The 21,269-nt window shown below is 44.6% G+C and overlaps 1 protein-coding gene across 1 annotated transcript in view; it reads right to left on the bottom strand.

The window, feature by feature from the left end:
• Positions 1-21,269, bottom strand: part of DNAI1 (dynein axonemal intermediate chain 1) — a 58,986-nt gene that overhangs the window by 21,116 nt on the left and 16,601 nt on the right. The window contains exons 2-12 of the mRNA XM_042913657.1: positions 15,870-15,902; positions 14,101-14,199; positions 13,832-13,912; positions 11,859-11,985; positions 11,462-11,589; positions 11,098-11,217; positions 10,066-10,125; positions 8,721-8,855; positions 5,731-5,815; positions 2,298-2,415; positions 1,969-2,012 (exon numbers count right to left, since the gene is read on the bottom strand). Coding sequence (XP_042769591.1) covers positions 1,969-2,012; positions 2,298-2,415; positions 5,731-5,815; positions 8,721-8,855; positions 10,066-10,125; positions 11,098-11,217; positions 11,462-11,589; positions 11,859-11,985; positions 13,832-13,912; positions 14,101-14,199; positions 15,870-15,902 — 1,030 coding nt within the window. The remainder of the gene's footprint in view (positions 1-1,968; positions 2,013-2,297; positions 2,416-5,730; positions 5,816-8,720; positions 8,856-10,065; positions 10,126-11,097; positions 11,218-11,461; positions 11,590-11,858; positions 11,986-13,831; positions 13,913-14,100; positions 14,200-15,869; positions 15,903-21,269) is intronic.

The raw sequence follows: 21,269 nt of genomic DNA, 5'->3' as shown, positions 1-21,269 counted from the left end.
GGCTCAGAAGATACTTCTGGGGGCGCCTGGGTGGCTCAGTCGGTTAAGTGTCTGACTTCAGCTCAGGTCGTGATCTCACGGTTTGTGAGTTCGAGCCCCATGTTGGGCTCTGTGCTGACAGCTGGGAGCCTGGAGCCTGCTTCGGATTCTTTGTCTCCTTCTCTCTCTGCCCCTCCCCAACTTGTGCTCTGTCTCTCTATGTCTCAAAAAATAAATAAATGTAAAAAAAAAATTTTTTTTAATAAAAATTAAAAAAAAAAAAAAGACACTTTTGGCCCCAGGTCACACCACTGGGAAGTGACCCTTCAGCCAGAAGGTCTGCCATGTGGCCAGCAAGGGACAAGGAGACCTTTCCTGGGTGCATGCCTGCCTAAAGGAGACCATTGGGTCTGTCAGGCTTGGAGTCATCTATTCCTGAAGGGTGGGTTACTCTTCTTCACTGTTCCTGGCTAAAGCTGCCCCTGTGGGTAGCCTCTGCATGACCCCGACCAGCCTGCCACCCTGCTTCTGGCCCTGGGTGGGAGGAGGATGGGGGTAGAACTGATGCATTTTCTCCTCCCACCTGCTAGGGAGCCTCCCTCACCCCTGCCTCCGTCCTGGGCAGAGAGCCTGGGCTGAGAGGAGCCTCACAGGGGGTCCACACCCACTCCCTGGAGGGCCTGCCCAGCCCCCAGGTCCTGTTCCAAGCCCAGTAGCTGCAGCAGAGCAGGAAGAATGTGCTAGTTCCCTGCCAGAGGGGGAGGGTGCTTCCAGCTTGGCAGCAGCCCACCCTCAGGAGTGGGGACACAAAGCGGGCATTTAGGGCATCCTCAAAGGCAGCCCAGACTACGAGACTGGGAGCAGCTCCAAGGTCTCCTCCCTGAGAGGAATGATAAACACCAACTCCTCCTTGCCCTCCCTCCCACCTCCCGCACCCTGGTCAAAGAATGGGCTGGGTGGACAGGCGGTCTGAGGGGTAGAGCCCAGGAGCTTGCATGTCTGCCAGCCAGGAGAAGCTTGGAGAATGGAAGGTTTTTTCTGTTCACAGAAGCTGATCCTCCCAGCCAGGGAACATGCTGTTAGCTTGGGGAGCTGCGCTAACATGAAGTGTGGGGCCCTCTCCCGTTAGGAAAAGGGAATGTCCAGGCCAGCTTGGAGGTAGTGGCTTCTGCAGGGACCATGGAACATGAAGGCTAAGCAAACTACCACAGTTACCACAGTGCTGCCTCCTGCTGCAGGGGTGAGGGGGGCACTGGCAGGAGTGAGAACACCCTGGACAATAGTGGTCTTCCAGGGCCCAGGGGCCAAGTGATGAACATCAAGCCCTTGCTCCCACCCCTGCCTGTTCCCGGGGCCGGATCAGGAAACTTCCCTCCCTCAGCCTCACCATCCAATCTCTCCCCAGGTCTGGTCCAGCCTACCTTTTCAAGCTTACCAAACCTACTTCTCCATCCCCGGTCCAAAGTCGTGCTCCAGATACTGCCATCTCTTCTTGGGGTGCCTTACCAGCCTCCTAACTGGTTTCCCAGCCCCCACCCAGTCTCATGCCTGCAATTCCCCCTGCGCTGGTTCTGTCCCTGTGCTTCTCAAATTCCTTCAGTGATTTCCCCTCAGGAGAATGTCCAAGCTTCTTAGAATGACTTCCCAAACCCTTTGGGGGCCAACCCTGGCTTCTTCAACAGCTTCATTTCCTCCCATATCTCTTGTGCTTCTGGACATTTGCATATGCTGGTCCCTCTGTCAGAAGTGCCTCCCCTCTTTCTTCACCACAATAACACATTCAAGGCTCACTTTGCTATATTCCTTCACCCAGCACCAATTGCTGGTATGACTGTCAGTCTTCCCCATTAGACTGTGAGCCCCTTGAGGGAAGTGACTATATCTTAGTCATCTTACTTCTTTCACATCTGGCAAAGAGCTCTGCATTGAATAGGTACTTAAATGTTTGCTGATTGAGTGAGCAAAGGAACAAATAGCCAGATTACTTACAGGAGCCATGTCCCACTGCAAACAGATCATTGTACTTTGGATTCCTGCAAAAGAAGTAGGAACCCATTGGCCCAGGAAATGAACATGGCTTTCCTGTGGACATGAGCGTTCCCATGGATACTGGTGCCTAACTATGCTGCAGATATCTACTGTTGAGTGTTGAGACCTGGGATAATCCCACAATCCCTTAAGAATCCCAGTCTCATTTTTTTTCTATAATGCTACGTGTCATCCTCAAAGTAGTTAAGTGCAATAGAAGTGCCGTGCTCGGGGCTTGGCACCCAGCAGGCGCTCAGGGGCTCCGGGTTTGTTGCAATGTCTACACTCACCAGCAGAGGGCGGTGACGGCCAGGCGCTTGGCTTTGTCATTTTGGAATTTCCAGAGCGGCAGCAGAGTACCCTCCTGGTCTCGGTATTCGTCGGCAGCATCCTCATAGTACTTAAAATCTTAAACAAACATAGGCTGAATCAGCCCTAGGACTGCCATTTTATGGCAAGCCCAGGTCCGCCACTTTCTGTCTGTATCTCCTTGGCCCAAACAATCAGACTCTGTGTTTCAAAGTGAGAACAGTAATAGTACCTTATCTCAAAGGACTGTTGTGAGGATTAAATGTTAATATATGTAAAGTACTTAGAAAAATACCTGGCACCTAGTAAGCTCTCTATATGTGTTATTGTTACTGTCATCCCTGTTGTTGGAGGCAAATTACAATAAAGTAGCCATGTCCTCATAGATAAAATCCCAGGTTTGTCCGTCCTTATATCTGCGGCTAAACCCCACTATGGTGAAGCTTCTTGGATCCCTGATGGGTTCTCTGAACTTAAGTTCATCTCCAGCCCTAAATTGTCTCTGCCTCCCATTTCCTCCAACTTAGGCAAAAGCTCCATCTGTCCTTCCACTTGTCTAAGCCAGAAACGTGAGTAATCCTTGACTGATCTCTCCATCATCTCTCATATTTTCCTTCTGACTACTTTTAATCCATTCACTTCTCTCCAAACCCATAGCCACTGCCCAGGCCCCAAGAGCCATTGCCTGGATTATTACACCATCCTCCTAACTGGTCTGCCCACCTCCAGTAACTCCTCCTCCAGCCCATGCTCCACAGAGCTACCTGAATGCAAATAAATAAATCACCTCACCACACTACCTCCTTCAACCCACTGAAAATCCCCCAATGGCTCCCCTTGCACATGGCTCCGTGGTCAAACCAAGGCTCCAGATCATGACTTCCATGTCGTTTCCAGCCAGCGTTCACATAACCTCTGTATCAGTGTCTGAAATGTCCTGCTCCTTCATCTTCCTGGCAAACTCCTATTCATTGAAGATCCAGATTAAACTCTTTCTCCTCTATGAGGCCTTCACTTTCTTGTTGAGCAGAATTCATTTCTTCCTCCATTCCAGCCCTGTCTCTACTGAAATATCTGTCATGCTGTGTTGCTTCTATTTATCCTTTTGGTTGTCTCTCCTACCAGGCAGCTCCTGGGGAGCAGGAAGCATGTTATATTCATCTCTCGACTTGCAGTGCCTAGCACAGGGCCAGCCATAGAGCAGACACCCAATGACTGTTCAAAGAGTGCGATGAAATAAATCAACAGAAGTGAAAAGTTTCTGTCTTTTTTCCAGTCAAGGGTAACCCATTAGAAAACTAATCCTCTCATCCAACACGGTCAAGGACATGCCCAGGCACTGCCCCCCCAGCCTTGAGGTTGTGGGACTACATTCAAACCTCAAAAATGTCTCAGAATAAAAAAAGACTTGAGTGATCAGAGGCATGAGCCTTGATCATATCAGAGATCCCTGAGCTTAGGCTATCTTTGAAAATACTTCATTTCAGGAGATTAATTGGTAATACTTCTCTGTTTTCACTTCTTCATGATTACACTTTCCCAAAGGGAAAAGAGTATGCAATTAAAAAAAATCAAAGTTCAATGCATTTTTATGTGATTGTGTTCTTACAAATGAAAAAGGTTCACCAAGGCCAATTTCTCCATGGATATTAATCGTGTTTGCAGCCCTTTGGTGGGCTGGTTGCAGAGGCTGGGTTTCAGGAAGCCAAGCTGCGTGAGTGACAAATTCATTCACAGCTGCTGTGTACTTTGACAGCTTTGAAAAGCACTCAAGGTCGTTTTCCAGCCTGAATGATAACAAGGGGGCTTGTTTAGGCTTCTGGTCTTGGCAACCCTGGTTTCTATGTCCCATGGGTGAGCAATGAGCATCAAGTCACCAAGAAGAGCCCTAGGCTGTCAGCAAAGGAGACCAGCCAGCAACAAGGAGCTGCCAACTTTGGGGAGGCAGCTGCTCCAAATAAATGCACAACCTCTTAGGGAAATACAAGCCACTTGGGAATGTGCTGTTCATGCCATGGGAAGGATTCTGTTTCCCTGGCTCTGTCAAAGACACCAGAATTTCCCAGGCCCCCAGGATTTAAGCGTTTCTGAATCAATCTCTTTCTTCACTTCATCACTAATTAATCACCAGCATAGACTTATTGAATGTTTTTTTTTTTTTTTTTTTTTTTTTGAAAAGTCTCTTCCAGCCCAGTGGCTCTGTAGCTTTGTGATGAAGTGCTTCAGCTATGGATCTAAGGGGCTGTGTTCAAGTCCTGATTGTACCACTCATTTGTCATACTAGCTACTATTTTGAACAAGTAGCAATAGCCCAAATCTATCACCTATAAAATGGAGATATTAATGGAATTCACCTGACAGTGTGTCTGTCAGGATGATATAAAATAATACAAGTAAATTGCACAGCACAATGCCCAGTACATAGGCCATTCCCAGCGAATGCTGGTACTGGTTTTTCACTCATAGCTGTTTCCTTTTCTCCATTTCCTGGAAAAGGTGTGGTGAGGCCCACTCCACCCCACACCTGAACCTCATTTTTGTCTCTGTCCCTGTATTCTGTCCAATTGCATCCTTCTCCAGACATACTCTCACTGGGCTGTGTTCCTGCCTGGACAGAATCTTTGAACTGTCTGCAGAAAAATCTCAGATTCCCTGAGATATTCCAGGCCCTTCATTAACTGCCTCCAATCACCTCTGTAGCCTGAGCTTTCACTACTTTCCAAGAAACCCCTGTTTGAATCATTGAGCCTGCTGCACTCTATTCCCAGAGACCAGTCCCATTCATTTTTACCACCAAGTCACTGCTTTTGCTGTCCCTTGCCCAGAACATCTGCCCTTCTGCTAATCTACTCATACTCTGCTTATCCCTTGGCACTTAGCTTAGCCCTCCCTACAGCCTTCCTTGACTGTTGCCACTCATCCCTCATTTCTCTTCTTCCATTCTTGAGGATCCCCAGAGCAGTTTCAGTCTGCATTCTAGCATTTATATTATCTCCAAGCTGGACACAGCAGAGAAAGAGCACAGAATTAGGAAACTCAAGACCTAGATTTGGGTCCTCTCTGCCATTCAGCAGCCAGGTAGACTTGCCCTTACCTGCCTCTTGTGTAAAGTAGGGGTAATACTCTCTGCTCTGCCTGCCTCCCAGACTGTTGCGAAGATGACATTGGATCACTAATATGTAAGTTTTGCTGCACTATTGTCAGATCTCATCACTATACCCATTTTTCTTATTCCATTGTTTGTAGTTGACCTGTGTGTGTCTTGTCTCCCTAGTGACATCCAGAGGAGGAAGGGATTAGTTTTTCTCCTCTTGCACCCCTATAGTACCTAGCATGGGACACTCAAATACTTGCCTTGTATGAGGAATTTTTAATACAGGCAGTAATAGTAGTTGCCAGCACTTCAAATCTTACCTTGAGCAACATCATCATAAGTGTTCTGGTTGACCATCCGCTCCACGATTTTAGCAGCCTGAGTCACTTTGGTGATGTCATCACTCTGTGGAGATACAGAGGCCACAGGCCCTCTTAGCTAGCACCTGGAAAGGTTATGTCTTGAGCCACAGCCCAGACTTGCAATTTTCTCTCTGACACCACCCACCCCAGATAGCTCCGTAAAGATATCTCTTCATGCCTCCAAAGCCAGATCACCTCACCACACCCTTTGGGGAATGCCCAGCTCTTAAATGGCACAAGGAGTTTGCACTGCCATACTTGGCCCCTGGGTACAGCCTGTCTTGTACTCTTTCATTCTGAACTTGTTCTGGAGAAGGCATATCTCAGAGCACAACACAAGACATTGAAGAGTATTGAAGGGGAGAGCAGAAAATGGGAGGTAGGAGGCTTCCTTAGTGGAGACAGAGAGGTTTTATCATCTCAGGCAATGACAAAGACTCTCATTAAAGCCTCAGAGAGCTTCTGGTCCAACAGATATGCTTGTATACAGGGAGTAAAAGGCAGAAATGACTCCTAATCTAAGGCCTTGCCCACTGCAGGAAGAAACCAGCTGAGTGGGCAACCCTTGAGGAGCTTCAGAGCACCAGGCCCATGGCTGTTGAAAATGAGATTTACTAGCAGTGCCAGCATCAGGCAGTGGTTAAGAGAATGGATTCTGGAGCCACACAGACCTTCATTCCCTTCCTATCCCATGCATTAGGAAGGAGCCAGTTGGCAACTTTAGGTAAGTTACTTAAATTCTCTGAGTCTTAGAGTACACATGATACAGCGGGGATGGATAATGCCACCTGCATCTGGGGTCATTGTACTATACTAGCAACTATACATAATCTTGGGTTCTCACAACAATCTTACAAAGTAAGATCATTAGGATGTCTTTACAGATGAGGAAACAGGTTAGAAAAACCTAGCTAATAAGTAGCAAAGCCAGGATATAAACTCAACTCTGTGGATTCCAGGTCCCATGCCCTCGAGCCCACACAGAAAGCCAGTCCCTCACCAGTCTGACCACCTTTGCATGGTCCTGGCAGTCTCCAGTTTCCAGATGTGTGGTGGACCACTGCCTCCCTTGTTCTGGATACTATACTACTTGAGAAGACACAGCTTTTTGTTGGTTCTGACTAAATTTGTGGCCTCTCAGACCTTTCTGCCATTCCCATCCTAATCTTTCAGATCATATAAGCCTGCATTCATTTCTGTATATTCATCCAAATGATTAATGAGACAGAAATCTGAGATCTATCATTGCAGACTTTCCTACAGGGTATCATAGAGTTATTCTGCTTTCCCCCTCCCACTCGAGTTTTATACCAACCTCGTCAGATGCAAGTCTCTGAGAAAGGGGTGTCACTCTGTGCATGCACTGGGCCTGAGCAAAAGATCACTCTATTCTACAGATAGCCAGGGCCAGTACTTGAGATTCCCAGTTAAAACTCAATTCCCTTGCTTACAGGTTGCATACTAAGGTATTCACTGATGTTGGGGGGTATCTTATATCCCACAATGTTATGCCTTCACTGTAGCTTCTTGGTCCAGAGAACTGAGCTCTGCCTGCATCACAGCCTTCAATGTCAACCAAAGCTGGAAGAAAGTGCAGTCCTACTTCCCTGGACATATTAGACACCAAGTCTGATATACATGTTAGATCCCAAGGGCTTAGACCCAAGGACAATTTTCACTTTCAGCCACAGGGATATTTCTTTTCTTCTCTGGGTCCTGGTGGCTGCAGTTAAAGTTTCTGCAATAATAGTCCTAGCACACAGCCAGCCTATAGCCAAACGCTTGATGGATCTTCAAGTGAAACTTGACCCAGGCTAACACCCTCTCTGAAGCTCCTAACCTCTAGGGAATAGTACAGGGGAAGTCAAGGGTCTGGACAGGGCAACCCATGGGACAGGGACTTCATCTTTCACTTCAGAGTTCCAGTACTCAGCATGATCATGATCACAAGTGCTTGGTCTGTAATTGAATGAAACGGAATTGGGGCAGTTTATATTAAGCCAAATCAGGGAACTCTTAAAACTCCCAGAAAATGTGACTTTTATCAGGGACATGTAATTGAGTGGAAGTGGGCATACCTCAAACAAAGGAAGCAAAACTTACTTAAACTTATCTGGCTTCCATAGCAAAATCGCTTCCTGGAGAGCTGTCTGGGAGCTCTCCAGGGTGCTGAACCCAGACCTCATCTTTCCCATCCTATTACAGGTCAAACACATCCATACTAGGACTCTGGCTCCTGATTCAGCTTTCTTTCTGTTGAAAGGACAAATGTGGCCCTTCAGCATCTCTCTGTGGTGATCTTCTTTGTGGGGACCTATCACTATAACTTCCATAATGATCCCCAAGCCTACACTGGCTATACTCACAATGAGCCCCACAAAATAGACCTCTATAATGACTCCTATTATGTTTCTTCACGGTAAATCCAGCCCAGAGTGGCCACACCCATCAGCCTGAACCTGCTGGTGTCTGTGATCAGCCCTGACTTAGCACCTGGCCCATAAGACTCACCTAAAAGATTGAGCACAAATAACCCAAGGACTGAAGGTCAAAGAGCAAATCACTCTCCAAAGCCCCATGACCCCTTGCTCAGGGAGGTGGTGCCTTATTATCACATTCCATCCCATCCTGAGAAGACTCCTGAGCTCTATCAGGGTGTGCATTGGGCTTTCAATAACATTCGTGTCTTCTGTTGTCGCCTAGCCCCCAAACCCTGAATCCTTGCTGGCCTCCAGACCTATATAAGATTGGGAAGAGGTGTGGAATGCCAGAGGCAGCTGTGGCTCTCCTCAAACCTTCCTACAAGGAAAGAACTACTCATATTTCAACATTAGCTCCCCACGTAAGGTCTGTAAAGTCCTTCCAGATAGCCAGGCTTCTCTCTACCAAGAGACCAAGATCCCACTCAGTCATTCTCTGTGACAGATCCATGGGAAACCCCACCAAACCTGGGACTCCATAGATGTCATCTTCCTCATGGCCATCTTCCCCATTTTTTTAGCCACGGGTGTCTTTGCCTTCTCTTTCTCTTTGGTCTTTTCCTGCTTCTCAAGCTCCTCTACATAGGCGTCGTAGATCTCCCACTAGGCAAGGGCAAGATGAGAAGGTTCATTGCAGGGCAAAATCTTCACCCAGCCAGCTCCTATTCAGCTTTTAGAGCTTGAGAAATAGATTATGTCAGGCCCTGTCACATGCCTCTATAGCATCCTCTACTTGGCCCACTGTATGTATTCAATGTCTGTCTTCTGTGCTGTCAGCTCTAGGACAGGAAGGAAGGAATTCTCAGGGCAGCTCTGGGATGGGCTTTCCACCCTGTGTCTCAGGGGCTCAGTTATCAGCTGGAGATCAGTATTGTTGCAAACTACAAATCCTACTAGGCAAAACAAATGGGCAAATATCAAGGTGGATCACATTTTTCTTGGTGATTTATAAGACTCTGAACTAGGAAATTTAAAAAATGTTTCCCCCATGGAGATGTGATAAACTTTCTAGTTCATGTTTGGCTAACTACAGCACTGACCACACCTTCTGAGCATAAAAAGATAAACAAAAAGTGAGGGAACTCCTGCTAACTGCATCTGACAGCAAGAGAAGCTCAAGGATCATAACAAAGGAAGCAGCAAGGATGGGGGGGGGGGAACCCAGATCACTGTGTGCTCTCCAGAGTTGGGCAGTCACTGCCACCTGGAGGCCAGATAGACACACCTTATATTAACAATTCACCATGGGCCAGTACTCCACACCACAACATAATTCAATGTTTGTTATCTCATTCAGAGCTTTCCAACAGCCCTGCAAGGCTGATTGTTGTCCTTTCTTGACAGAGAAATAGAAATTGAAGCATCAAGCGTGACATGGTTTGCCCAGGGTCTTACAGTATGAGCAGCAAAGTTGGAGCCTGAGCTCAGGTCTCCTGGCACCATATCCTGCTCAAATCAGCATGGCTATCCAGTAGAATTTGAGGGGGAAAGAGGGTCTGCAGGAACAATTAAGACTGCTGGAAGGACAGATTAGAGTGCTAACACTTCAGAGTCAGCATGGGGTGACTACAGAGAGTTGGAAGCCATGCCTATTTCCCTCTTTGACAGTCTTGCCCCTGAGAGGCATGTGGCTGATCCACAGCTCACTAGGTGGGGACCTACTGTCTAATATGCCTGATGTTCAGAGCCTGGACAAGGAGCATGGAGATGGATGGATGAGGAGGGCAGGCTGCTAGAGGAATCTTTGACAAGGATGCATGAGGTAGAGAGGTGGGGGTGTGGTGATGACTTTTAGACTGACCCAGGGTCTCACCTGATTAGCTGTAGCCGAAAAGTTTGTCCTGGGAGGAGGTTCCATCTGGCATTCTCGGTCCTAGTGAACAATGACAACAAGAAACCAACAGAGAGCCCTCAACTCCTTCTCACTTAATCCAACAGTATATCCATCCATGGGTGAAGCATTTCAGTTGGAGCAGAGGGAGGGATGGGACACAGAACTGGGAAGTAAAGAGGGGCTGAACAAAGGATGAAATGATGCAGTGAAATCCTACATTTTCCTTCTAAGCTTCCTTCAGAAGACTAAGCTAGAAATAGGGGGCAATGAAGCCTGATTATGCCAGCTTCAACTAAGTGGGGGTTAGGCAGGGCTCTGGCCAGCCTTTAGATGAAAGACACAGAGGTCATCCCCTGGAAAGCTACTGGACTAATATCCCTCACCCTGAGAAGACTTCTCCCTAATACTGGGGCCTGTGGCTCCACCATGGGAATGCACTCCCTCCTCATTGTGTATCACCCAGATTACTGAATAGGGAGTACACAGTGTGATTAGAATCTGCCATAAACCCACCATGTAGACTTCTGCCCTCCATTCACAGATTCATTTCTGTAAAACACTGTCTTACATATGTGAGTCTCTCCCCTGAAATCCTGAGAGATTCTTTCAGCCTGTATTCAGGGTCCTCCATACTTATGAGCCAGGGAGATTTTTCGGCCTTTTCTAGTTAGTCTATCACAGAGACCATCAACTTCAGTCAAACTGGCTCTTAGTCCTGCCTCCCTGGCACATCTGGCCTCTCCTCTCTCCCCCAGATCTTGACCTCCTCTTCGAGGCCCTTACATGTTTCAGTCTCAGTTGAAGGGCTCCAGATTCCTTGTTACCCACTCTGAACTCCCATGAGGATGGCTTATAAGGACTGAACACATGCTTCAAGCTCTCCTCAGAGAATTTAACTGTGGTGCACCCTTCCAGACCAAGAGCTGCTGAGGCTGGAGTCAGGCCTGTTCCTTTCCTGCCATGCATAGTATAGAGCTGTGAGGTAAAGGGGCTGGGGTGGGGCTGCTCTACCCGGAGAGGGTTGTTTAAGGTCTGTGAGGCCCTCTCACTGAAGTTGAACTGGTTGGTGAGCTTTCGCTCCTTGGGCTGCTTAGGAGTCATCAATTCTTCTTCAGTCACTTTTTCAGCTGCCTGGAAAAAAAGACCCATAGGACCAGGGCTCAGCTGTGACAAGAAGATGGTGGGGAGTCAGGAGTGGGGAGAAGTCATGTCTTAGGATAGGATAGAAGAGGGAGAGGGTGATGATGCCAGAGGCATTGGCACCTGCAGCCTCTAACATCTCACCTTCAGCCCCACCCCATAACAAGTTACCCCTGAAACTTCCATCCACAGCTAGAGCTGGAAGGGGAGAGATGGGAACAATATTATATGGTACCTCAGCTGCAGGCATATCTATTTGACTCCCAGCTTCAGTTTCAGCTTCAGCTTCAGATTCCTTAGGCTCTTCTTCTTCTTCAAGGATTTCAGTTTCTGAAATCACCACCTTGGTGGACTCCTGAGAACCTTGGTAGGATATTGCAGATGAACCCAAAGTCCAGGCCTCCTCCCCCATCCTCTGGTAGGGCAAGGCTTTCTTGGTTCCTGTTTTTGAGACCTCACCTACCCCAGGGTTCTCATGGGTTAACTCCCAGACCTATCCAGGACAGCCAGCTGTTGGACTTTATGTAAGTAGAGGCTCTGCAAAGTTATGGCTTAGTGATCTGCTCCCTAGGGTGACCACAGAAAGGGGATGAGGCTCTGGGCTGTAGCATCAGGCTGACCCTGAGGCCTACCTGCTGCTAACTCATCACGGTAGTGCTGCCGTCGTCCTTCATCCGAGTCTTTGGGGATCAGATTCCCAACCTGGCTGAAGTGAACTGCCAGTTGGTTCACAACACCAATAAACTTATATGTGCCTTCCTAAGAGGAGAGAAGACTGGGTAAGACCAAAAGTCCTGAAAAGGGCTGCTGGAGTCAGAATGTAGTCTGCCTTCATTCTATAAGGCTTAACGTGGCCCATCTGTTAACGATATATATAGATCTCATCAAATCCTCAGTTAACCTGAAGTTTTCATTGCATTGCAGCTTAAAGAGGAGGCAAATGAAATAAAATTTTTAAAAATTCTCATAAAAGACATATTTTTAAATATCTTTTCTTTCCAACTTTGAATAGCCCTGGATTTGTCTATCACTGGCTCTTACATCCATGCCAAGCAATCCTGGTATACCTGTTTCATCACAGATTCCAGGCAGGTCATGCATAGTCCTCAAACATACCTGGCCTGGCCTACTCTGAACAGTATTTAGTGAATGTGAGGGCTGGATAGATCCTCAGAGATACCAAATCTCCAATTCCCCTGTTTCCATACAAAAGGTCACAGATAGCTAGAAAATGTTTGAGTTTGGCACTTGTCCAGTTTATAAAATGTCCAGAAAATGAAAATCAGGGCTAGTCTTAAAGTCTAGGTAACCTTGTTCATTTCTTCTTCAACAACTAATTTTTAAACAAATACAACATGCCAAGTATTTTGTTTTAATTTTTTTAATGTTTATTTATGTTTGAGAGAGACAGAGCATGAGCAGGGGATGGGCAGACAGAGAAGGAGACACAGAATTCAAGGCAAGCTCTAGGCTCCAAGCTGTCAGCACAGAGCCCGATGTGGGGCTCAAACCCACGAACTGTGAGATCATGACCTGAGCCTAAGTCAGATGCTTAACCAACTGAGACACCCAGGCACACCAACATGCCAAGTATTTTCTAGGTTCCAGAGACATAAAGCTTAACAAAAGCAGATATGATCCCTGCTTTCACAGGGCCTATTAGTCTGGTTCTTCTAGACAGCCTCCATATTGACAAGCATCTTAGTTGTACTGTTGACTTTGAGACCAAGGTTTCCTTCCTTTTTTCAAAATATATCTTCCCAGCCCTTTTAAAGTCACATAGAATATTGTTGTATTTGTATGACACACTAGGGTAAACTCACTGGAGAGGAAACCAGCCCATGGGCTCCAGCTGTATCAAACCCACCTGCCTCTGGAGGGTTGAAAGAATCACTATTTCTGCACATAGGTTGGGACACTCTGCCTTAAAAAGTCATCACAAAGCCCTTCTTCTCTCAGTAACTCAGATGGATGGGAAATGAAACAGTGCAGTTATTAAAAGCATGGTCTATGTTGGTGGGCAGAATGGATTCAAATCCTGATTCCTTCCCCTATTTTCTGCATGACCTTGGGCTTAACCACTCTAAGCTTTATTTTTTTCATATGTAAAATGAAGATAATAATATTTAATTTTTAGGATAGTTATAAGTATTGAAAATAATGAAGATAATTTATTTATTACTGTTTAAAAAATATTAGATAGAGCATGAGTCTGAGAAAGGGACAGAGGGAGAGAGAGAGAGAAACATAAGCAGGCTCCACACTCTGTGCGGAGTACAACGCAGGGCTCAATCCCATGACTCTGGGGTCATGACCTGAGCTGAAATCAAGAGTCAGACACTCAACCAACTAAGCCACCCAAGTGCCCAGAAAATAATTTATTAACAGTGTCTGACACGTAATAAGTACTCAATAAGATTTCAAGGGAGATTCATTATGGAATTTTTTAAATCTCTGGAAAATTCCATGTAAAATTTCAAGGTTCTGGTCAAAGACCAGAGTTTAAAGGTGATCTCTCTAATAGCAGAGAAGCTTTTGGAATGTAGCAAGTCACTGCCAAACCAAGGAGCACCTAGAGGCCCCGACCCCAGAGGGGATGACTTACTTTGAAGCTGTACCTGACGATGTTCTGGGGTGCATGTGGGTTGTTGGCTGTCAGAATGCGGGTGAACTCCTCCTTTAGCTCCTAAGGGAGAGAGATACCAAGAAATACCAAAGGCCCACACCTCTTCTGAGATTTGGGAGGGCTCTTCAGGGTGTCAGCAGACATCTCACACCCAGGTTCTGTGCAGGCTCCTAATCAGTACTATGAAAGAACACATCTCTGAGGGTAGAGAAGGTAGAAGGGGCAAGGGCAGGATGCTGCTCACTCACCGCATCAGTCAACTCCAGCTGGTCAGGGGGTCTAACTGTGGCTTTGGACTGGGCCCATTCATCTGCTCCTTCTCCCACTTCAGTCCCTGAATCTTCATCCTGGACAACAACCTCACATGAGGATCAGCAAGCAGTGCTCCCCCTTCATTCACAAATCCTCCCAGAAGCCAAGCTCTGCCCCTGATAAGTAGAATACAAAATGCACAACAGACCACTCATGGAAGAGTCCAAAGGAACTGCTTAGGTCAGAGTTCTCATTGCCTGGAAGATCTTGGCCATGTCAGCCCTGGGGGTCAGTACTTATCTGGAACATTGTGGTGGGCCTTTTGAGCCAGAAGTGAGACCAGAAGTGGCCCCTCCCTATTCTCTCCCATACAGCCTGGAACCTAATGGTCAGGACCAGCTGCCAAAGGCAGGGCTTTATGCAAAATGAAAGGACATCCAGCTGTTATTTAAGATGCTTCAGCTCCGATTCATATTTTATCTTCCAATTTGCCACCTTATGGTTACTCTTATGGCAACACTGTCAGTACTTGGTAACTTTAAGCCTCAGAGTCTCATTAGATCCTTAGAGCAAAAAAATCAAGGACTAGAAGTTTTTCCTTTCTGTAATAGACAGTTAAACACCTTGCTGAAGTGGCCCATGATGTATTAAAAAAAACTCACCCTTGTTAGCAAAAATATGCAAAGTAAAAGAATGCAATTCTTCACTATAAAACTGTTGAAAACTAAAACAACAACAACAACAACTACAAAAACCCAAAACAAAGAGACCACTCAGCCAAACAAAACTAATCCAGTGGTGGTGACATTGTGGGAAAATTGCTACCCATAAATTAGTGCAATCTTTCTAAAGAGCATTTTGGAAATATTTACCAAAAACCTAATAAGCATTTATTCTCTGTGACTGAAGTTTCTATGTATAGGACTTTATATTAAAGAAATAACCAAGGACATGCCCAGAGATTTAAATGCATGAATGTTTGCTGGAGAATTGATCATAATAATGAAAAAGAGGAAATATCTAAGTGTCCAACAATGGGGCATGGTTGAACAAATTACAGTATAGCCTTAAGGAACATATGGTAAAATATTATACAGTAATTTTAAATGATGCTATAAAAGTATGTTTATTGGCAATGGAAAGCACTCTAAATATATTATGTAAAAAGCAGATTATAAAATAACTTACAGTTTGATTCCATTTAAAAACAGGGGTGCCTGGGTGGCTCAGTCGGTTAAGTGTCCAGCTTTTGACTTTGCCTCAGGTCATGATCTCATGGTTTATGAGTTCAAGCCCTGAATCGGGCTCTGCGCTGACAGTGTAGACCCTGCTTGAGATTTTCTCCCTCTCCCTCTCTCTTCCCCTCCCCTGCTTGTGCTTTTTCTCTCTCAAAATAAATAAACTTAAAAATAAATAAATACACATAATTTTTATATATGCACAGAAATATCTGAGAGAGTATAACATCATGTGTTAACTAAGAGGTTTTCAATAATGGTGGGTTTAAGGGTGATTTTTTTTAAAAATAGGCTTCACACCCAGCACAGAGCCCAATACGGGGCCTGAATTCAACCCTGAGATGAGGACTTGAGCTGAGATCAAGACTCAGCCGCTTAACCGACTGAGTCACTCAGGTGCACCTAAGGGTGATTTTAATGGTCTTTTTGCCCATTTGAATTTTCTAAAAAAGATATAGCTAATATTTTCAACAGAAAACAATGCTGTTAGCATCTTGCTGAGAGCCTTCAGTGGGCTCAGCACTTACTCTCTTCCTGGCTCCTCTGCCTATGTTGATGCTCTGAAAGAAAGAACAGAAACAAGAGGTAAGTCATAGGCAAATCTCTGTGGGAATATCAGAAACAGTATTACAGGGAGGCTTCTTCCCAGAGATCTCAAAGACACTGGACATTGAGCTTTCCCAAGTCTTAAAAGTGGTCCTCTTAATGGCAACATGTGCTTCTTACCCCAGTCAAGGAGGCCCTGTATCTGAGGCAATCCCATTCCAGTGTCAGTGCCACTGACCCATGAAAAGCAACCAGGTAACTTAGCACTGGGCATTTCTTATTTGCAACTAGTTCCACAAACATTTTTAAAAAGCATATTCTAAGTGCTCAGCTCTGTACTATGCGTTAAGGAGATTTCGAGGTCAAATTATATTTATAAATACTTGTTTGGGATGAATGTAAGCTCTTTATAAGCAGGTACTTTGTTTTATACACTGCTGAGAATATAGTAAGTGTTCAAATACTTATTTTTTTCCCCCAGAGTGAACATAATCCTTTATTTCAAGGTGATCCTTTTTTTTCTATAATTCATTTTTTACAATTTACATCCAAGTTAGTTAGCTCATGGTGCAATAATGATTTCAGGAGTAGGTTCCCTAAGCCCCTTATCCATTTAGCCCATCCCCCCACACACAACCCCTCCAGCAACCCTCTGTTTGTTCTCTATATTTAAGAGTCTCTTATGTTTTGTCCCTCTCCCTGTTTTTATATTATTTTTGCTTCCTTTCCCTTATGTTCATCTGTTTTGTATCTTAAATTCCTTATATGAGTGAAGTCATATGATATTTGTCTTTCTTTGACTAATTAATTTCACCTAGCATAATACCCTCCAGTTCCATCCACATAGTTGCAAATGCAAGATTTCATTCTTTTTGATTGCCAGGTCTTCTTTATCCATTCATCCATCGATGGACATTTGGGCTCTTTCCATACTTTGGCTATTGTTGATAGTGCTGCTATAAACATTGGGGTGCATGTGTCCTTTCGAAACAGCATCCCTGTATCCCTTGGATAAATACTTAGTAGTGCAATTGCTGGGTTGTAGGGTAGTTCTATTTTTAACTTTTTGAGGAAACTCCATATTGTTTTCCAACTGGCTGCACCAGTTTGCATTCCCACCAGCAGTGCAAAAGAGATGCTCTTTCTCCACATCCTCCCTAACATCTGTTGTTGCCTGACTTGTTAATGTTAGCCCTTCTGACAGGTGTGATGAGGTGGTATCTCAGTGTGGTTTTGATTTGTATTTCCTGGATGATGAGTGATATTGAGCATTTTTTCATGTGTTGTTTGGCCATCTGGATGTCTTCTTTGGAGAAGTGTCTAATTCATGTCTTTTGCCCATTTTTTCACTGGATCATTTGTTTTTTGGGTGTTGAGTTGGATAAGTTCTCTATAGATTTTGGATATCAACCCTTTATCTGACATGTTGTTTGCAAATATCTTCTCCCATTCCGTTGGTTGCCTTTTAGTTTTGCTGATTGTTTCCTTTGCTGTGCAGAAGATTTTTATTTTGATGAGGTCCCAATAGTTTATTTTTGCTTTGGTTTCCCTTGTCTCCAGAGATGTGTTGAGTAAGAAGTTGGTGCAGCCGAGGTCAGAGAGGTTTTTGCCTGCTTTCTCCTCGAGAATTTTATTGACTTCCTGTCTTACGTTTAGGTCTTTCATCCATTTTGAGTTATTTTTGTGTATGGTGTAAGAAAGTCGTGCAGGTTCATTTTTCTGCATGTTGCTGTCCAGTTTTCCCAGCACCATTTGCTGAAGAGACTGTCTTTATTCCATTGGATGTTCTTTCCTGCTTTGTCGAAGATTAGTTGGCCATACATTTCTGGGTCCATTCCTGGGTTCTGTATTCTGTTCCCTTGATCTGAGTGTCTGTTTTTGTGCCAGTACCATACTGTCTTGATGATTACAGCTTTGTAATACAGCTTGAAGTCTGAGATTGTGATGCCTCCAGATTTGGTTTTCTTTCTCCAGATCGCTTTGGCTATTTGGGGTCTTTTCTGGTTCCATACAAATTTTAGGATTGTTTGTTCTAGCTCTGTGAAGAATGCTGGGGTTATTTTGATAGGTATTGCCTTGAATATGTAGATTTCTTTGGGTCAAATACTTATTGAATAAATGAAGAATGTCATCAAACCGATTAGTGATCATGATTCTGGGAAAAATGTTTTTCCTCTTTGGACCTCAGTTTCCTTGTCAGTAAAATGCATAGGATTGGATGTGATGACCTTCCAGCTCTAACACACTAAAATTTTATGTTCCCAAGAGCAGCATGCTTTATTCATCTTGATAAACATTTATTGGGCATCTATTTGTGTGTCAGGGACACACCTAAGCAGTAGGACACAGACGAAGAGAGAGTAGGTCCCTACTCCAGTTTGTTCAGGGTCCATGGAGGACAGAGCAATGTAAGAATGTTCATCATTTACTCTCTCATTCACTCACTCACTCACTCACTCACTCACTCTCTCATTCAGTACTCCTTTGAAAGCCTCCTCTGTGCCAGCAACAGAGATATGTGTACCCAGGGTGCTATAGGAGTACACAGAGACACCTACTGAGCACAAGAAAGGCTCCCAGAGGTGGCTGTTTCCCAGCTGGGTATCAAAGAACAAAGAACCCAGCTGGGTTGTCTAAATGGAGAAAACATTATTCAGAAGAAGAAAACAGCATATACAAAGGCAAGAGAAGAACAGTGACAGAGCCAGTAAAATGTTCCACCAAACAAACAAAAACCCTGCAATATACATATATATACATATATATAATTGTTAATATATATAATCATTCATATATATATATATATATATATATATATATATATATATATATTACAATAGGTGTTTCAGATGATCAAGCAAAAGGGAGATCAGTGGAGGCTAGAAATGTGACAGAAGGGTTCTTGGAAGAAGAAGGTTTAAAGTATTGAAGGAAAGGCCAAGGCAACATGGTGGCAGTACAGCACATTGGACAGAGACCTCTGCTCCCAGTTCTTGCAGGCCACCTGTATATTCTTGAGGAAGTCTCTTGGGCCTCAGTTTCCCAAATACAAAGTTAAGAGAGTTAGACTAGATGGGCTCTTACAGCTCTTACATAATATAGTCTATGGGAGAGGATTTGATGGTGGAGAGGAGGAAAGGGATTCCAGGGAGAGGGAAGAGCATGTCTCAGCTTGGGTTAGGATTGTTATTGGTAGAGCAGGCAGCAGGATTCAGATCTCTGCCAGGTTGCCAGGGTTTCCAGTGATGGAACCCTTCTCTGAGGCTAAGCTGCATAAGCCAGAAATCTGCTTTTTTTTGAAGCACCTCTGATCCCTAAGGTAACAAGATGCAAGCGTCACAACTCCAACAGCTTTCTGGCCCACAACAGACATTGGAGGGCCAATCCCAACCCAAACTGCCAGCCTTAAATAGAAAACGAGATCCAGTTACCATTGCCCCCCGTAAATATGTCTGTAAAACATTTATCTGGCAATAAAAGAACTGACAAGGCAATTTGAATGTAATTGTTTTTGGCAGTTGGAAATATTTCAATTAACACACTATAAAAGCCACACTATAATAAATGCAAAACAGGCCAATGAAATCAGCTGCAGTCCTGACTTCCCAACCATGGCAAAGGAGATTGAATGTCAGGCTGCCACTTTGGGCCCTTGGTCTTCCAAAAGGAGAAGCCTGAGATGGACAAGCCTGAATTCCTGGAAAGCTTTTGATGGTTCCTCCCAGAAGCCATCAAACCACAGAAGAACAAAGCCCAAACTCCCTCCCTGGCCTTCAGAACTCTATCATCTGGCCCCACGTCTCCATTCCAGCCTGCTCTCCAGCCCTTCCTGTGCTAGCATTTTGAGATGCAGCCTAGCAAGGCTACCCACATTTCCTGAGCATCAACTGTGCTTTCCCACCTCTGCACCTTTGACTTTTTTTCAAAAAATAATTTATTTATTTTTGGAGTGCCTGGGTGGCTCAGTCAGTTAAGCGTCCAACTTCAGCTCAGGTCATGGTCTCGTGGTTTGTCAGTTTGGGCCCTGCATCGGGCTCTGTGCTGACAGCTCAGAGCCTGGAGCCTGCTTCAGATTCTGTGTCTCCCTCTGTCTCTGCTCCTCTGTCTCTGCTCCTCTCCCTCTCACGCTCCATCAGTCTCTCCCTCTCTCTCAAAAATAAACATTAAAAAATTTTAAAAATGTATTTATTTTTAAGTAATCTCTATACCCAACATTGAGGTCAAACTCATGACCCTGAGATCAAGAGTTGCATGTTCTTCCAGCTAAGCCAACCAGGTGCCCTTGCAGTTTTGCTTTTTACTGTTCCTCTTGCCAGAAACATCATCTTCCCTTTCCCTCTTACCACTCCCACTATCTCTGCCTAACAAAACCCTACCCAACTAAACTCTACTAGTCCTTTGTCTAACCCTGACATATTATCACTTTTCTTGTAACTCCCTCTATTCTTCCATTCTTCACTTTGAGTGGCTGTTGTGAGATGAAGGATGAAATGTATCTGCAAATAGATACTCTGTTATCTCTGGATTTTGGTCTGCAAAAGGGAATAGTATTATGAAAAGAAATATAATACTGCAGTACACATTAGACGCAGCTTGGACATTTCAGCAAAGGAGGTCTACCATTCTTATACTCTTGACCAAAGAATATCCTCTACTTTTGGATAGGTCATTCTATTTGACTGAGGGAGGATGCCTATGGAGGAATGATGCAGGAAGAGGAAATATCCCCCTACCCCCCGACAGACCACCCTATCAGTCAAATTAACCCTGATAATCAATGGGATAACAGATGTCCCAGTCTGAACTCCTTCATAATAGATCATTTTTCTATTCTCATTATTACACATTTTAGTATGAGCATCTTAAGCAAAGGAACTGGTAAAAATTCATTTCTCTTTCAGAATGAGGGCTCCCTTGCTCTTTCTTGAAACTTCTCCACCTTCATTTCCATGTCACCTCTCCAGTAATTCCTTCTTAATATCCTTGACCAGGAATATATGCTTGGAATATACCCTTGACCAGGAATATATTCTACACACTCCTCTTGGGTGTTCTTATCTCCACACAGAGCTTCATCTTCTACCTTATGATGAGGTTCAAATCTATTTCTTTTTTAAAAATATTTCTATTTTTTTATTTTTTGAGTAATCTCTATGCCCAATACATGGCTTGAACTCACAACCTCAAGATCAAGAGTCACACACTCTACTGATTGAGCCAGCCAGGTAACCCAAAGTTCAAATATATTTCTGTAGCTTAGACTTCTCAGAACCCCATGTTCAAAAAAATAGCAGAGTACCCAAACTCAGTATGTTTAAGAGCCAACCTCATTATGTTCTTTTTCCAACCCAATCATTATATTCTTTTTCAATACCACATTT

Source organism: Panthera leo, chromosome D4 (assembly GCF_018350215.1).
Source record: "Panthera leo isolate Ple1 chromosome D4, P.leo_Ple1_pat1.1, whole genome shotgun sequence".
Taxonomy (NCBI): domain Eukaryota; kingdom Metazoa; phylum Chordata; class Mammalia; order Carnivora; family Felidae; genus Panthera; species Panthera leo.
This window is presented reverse-complemented; position numbering and strand designations above follow the sequence as displayed.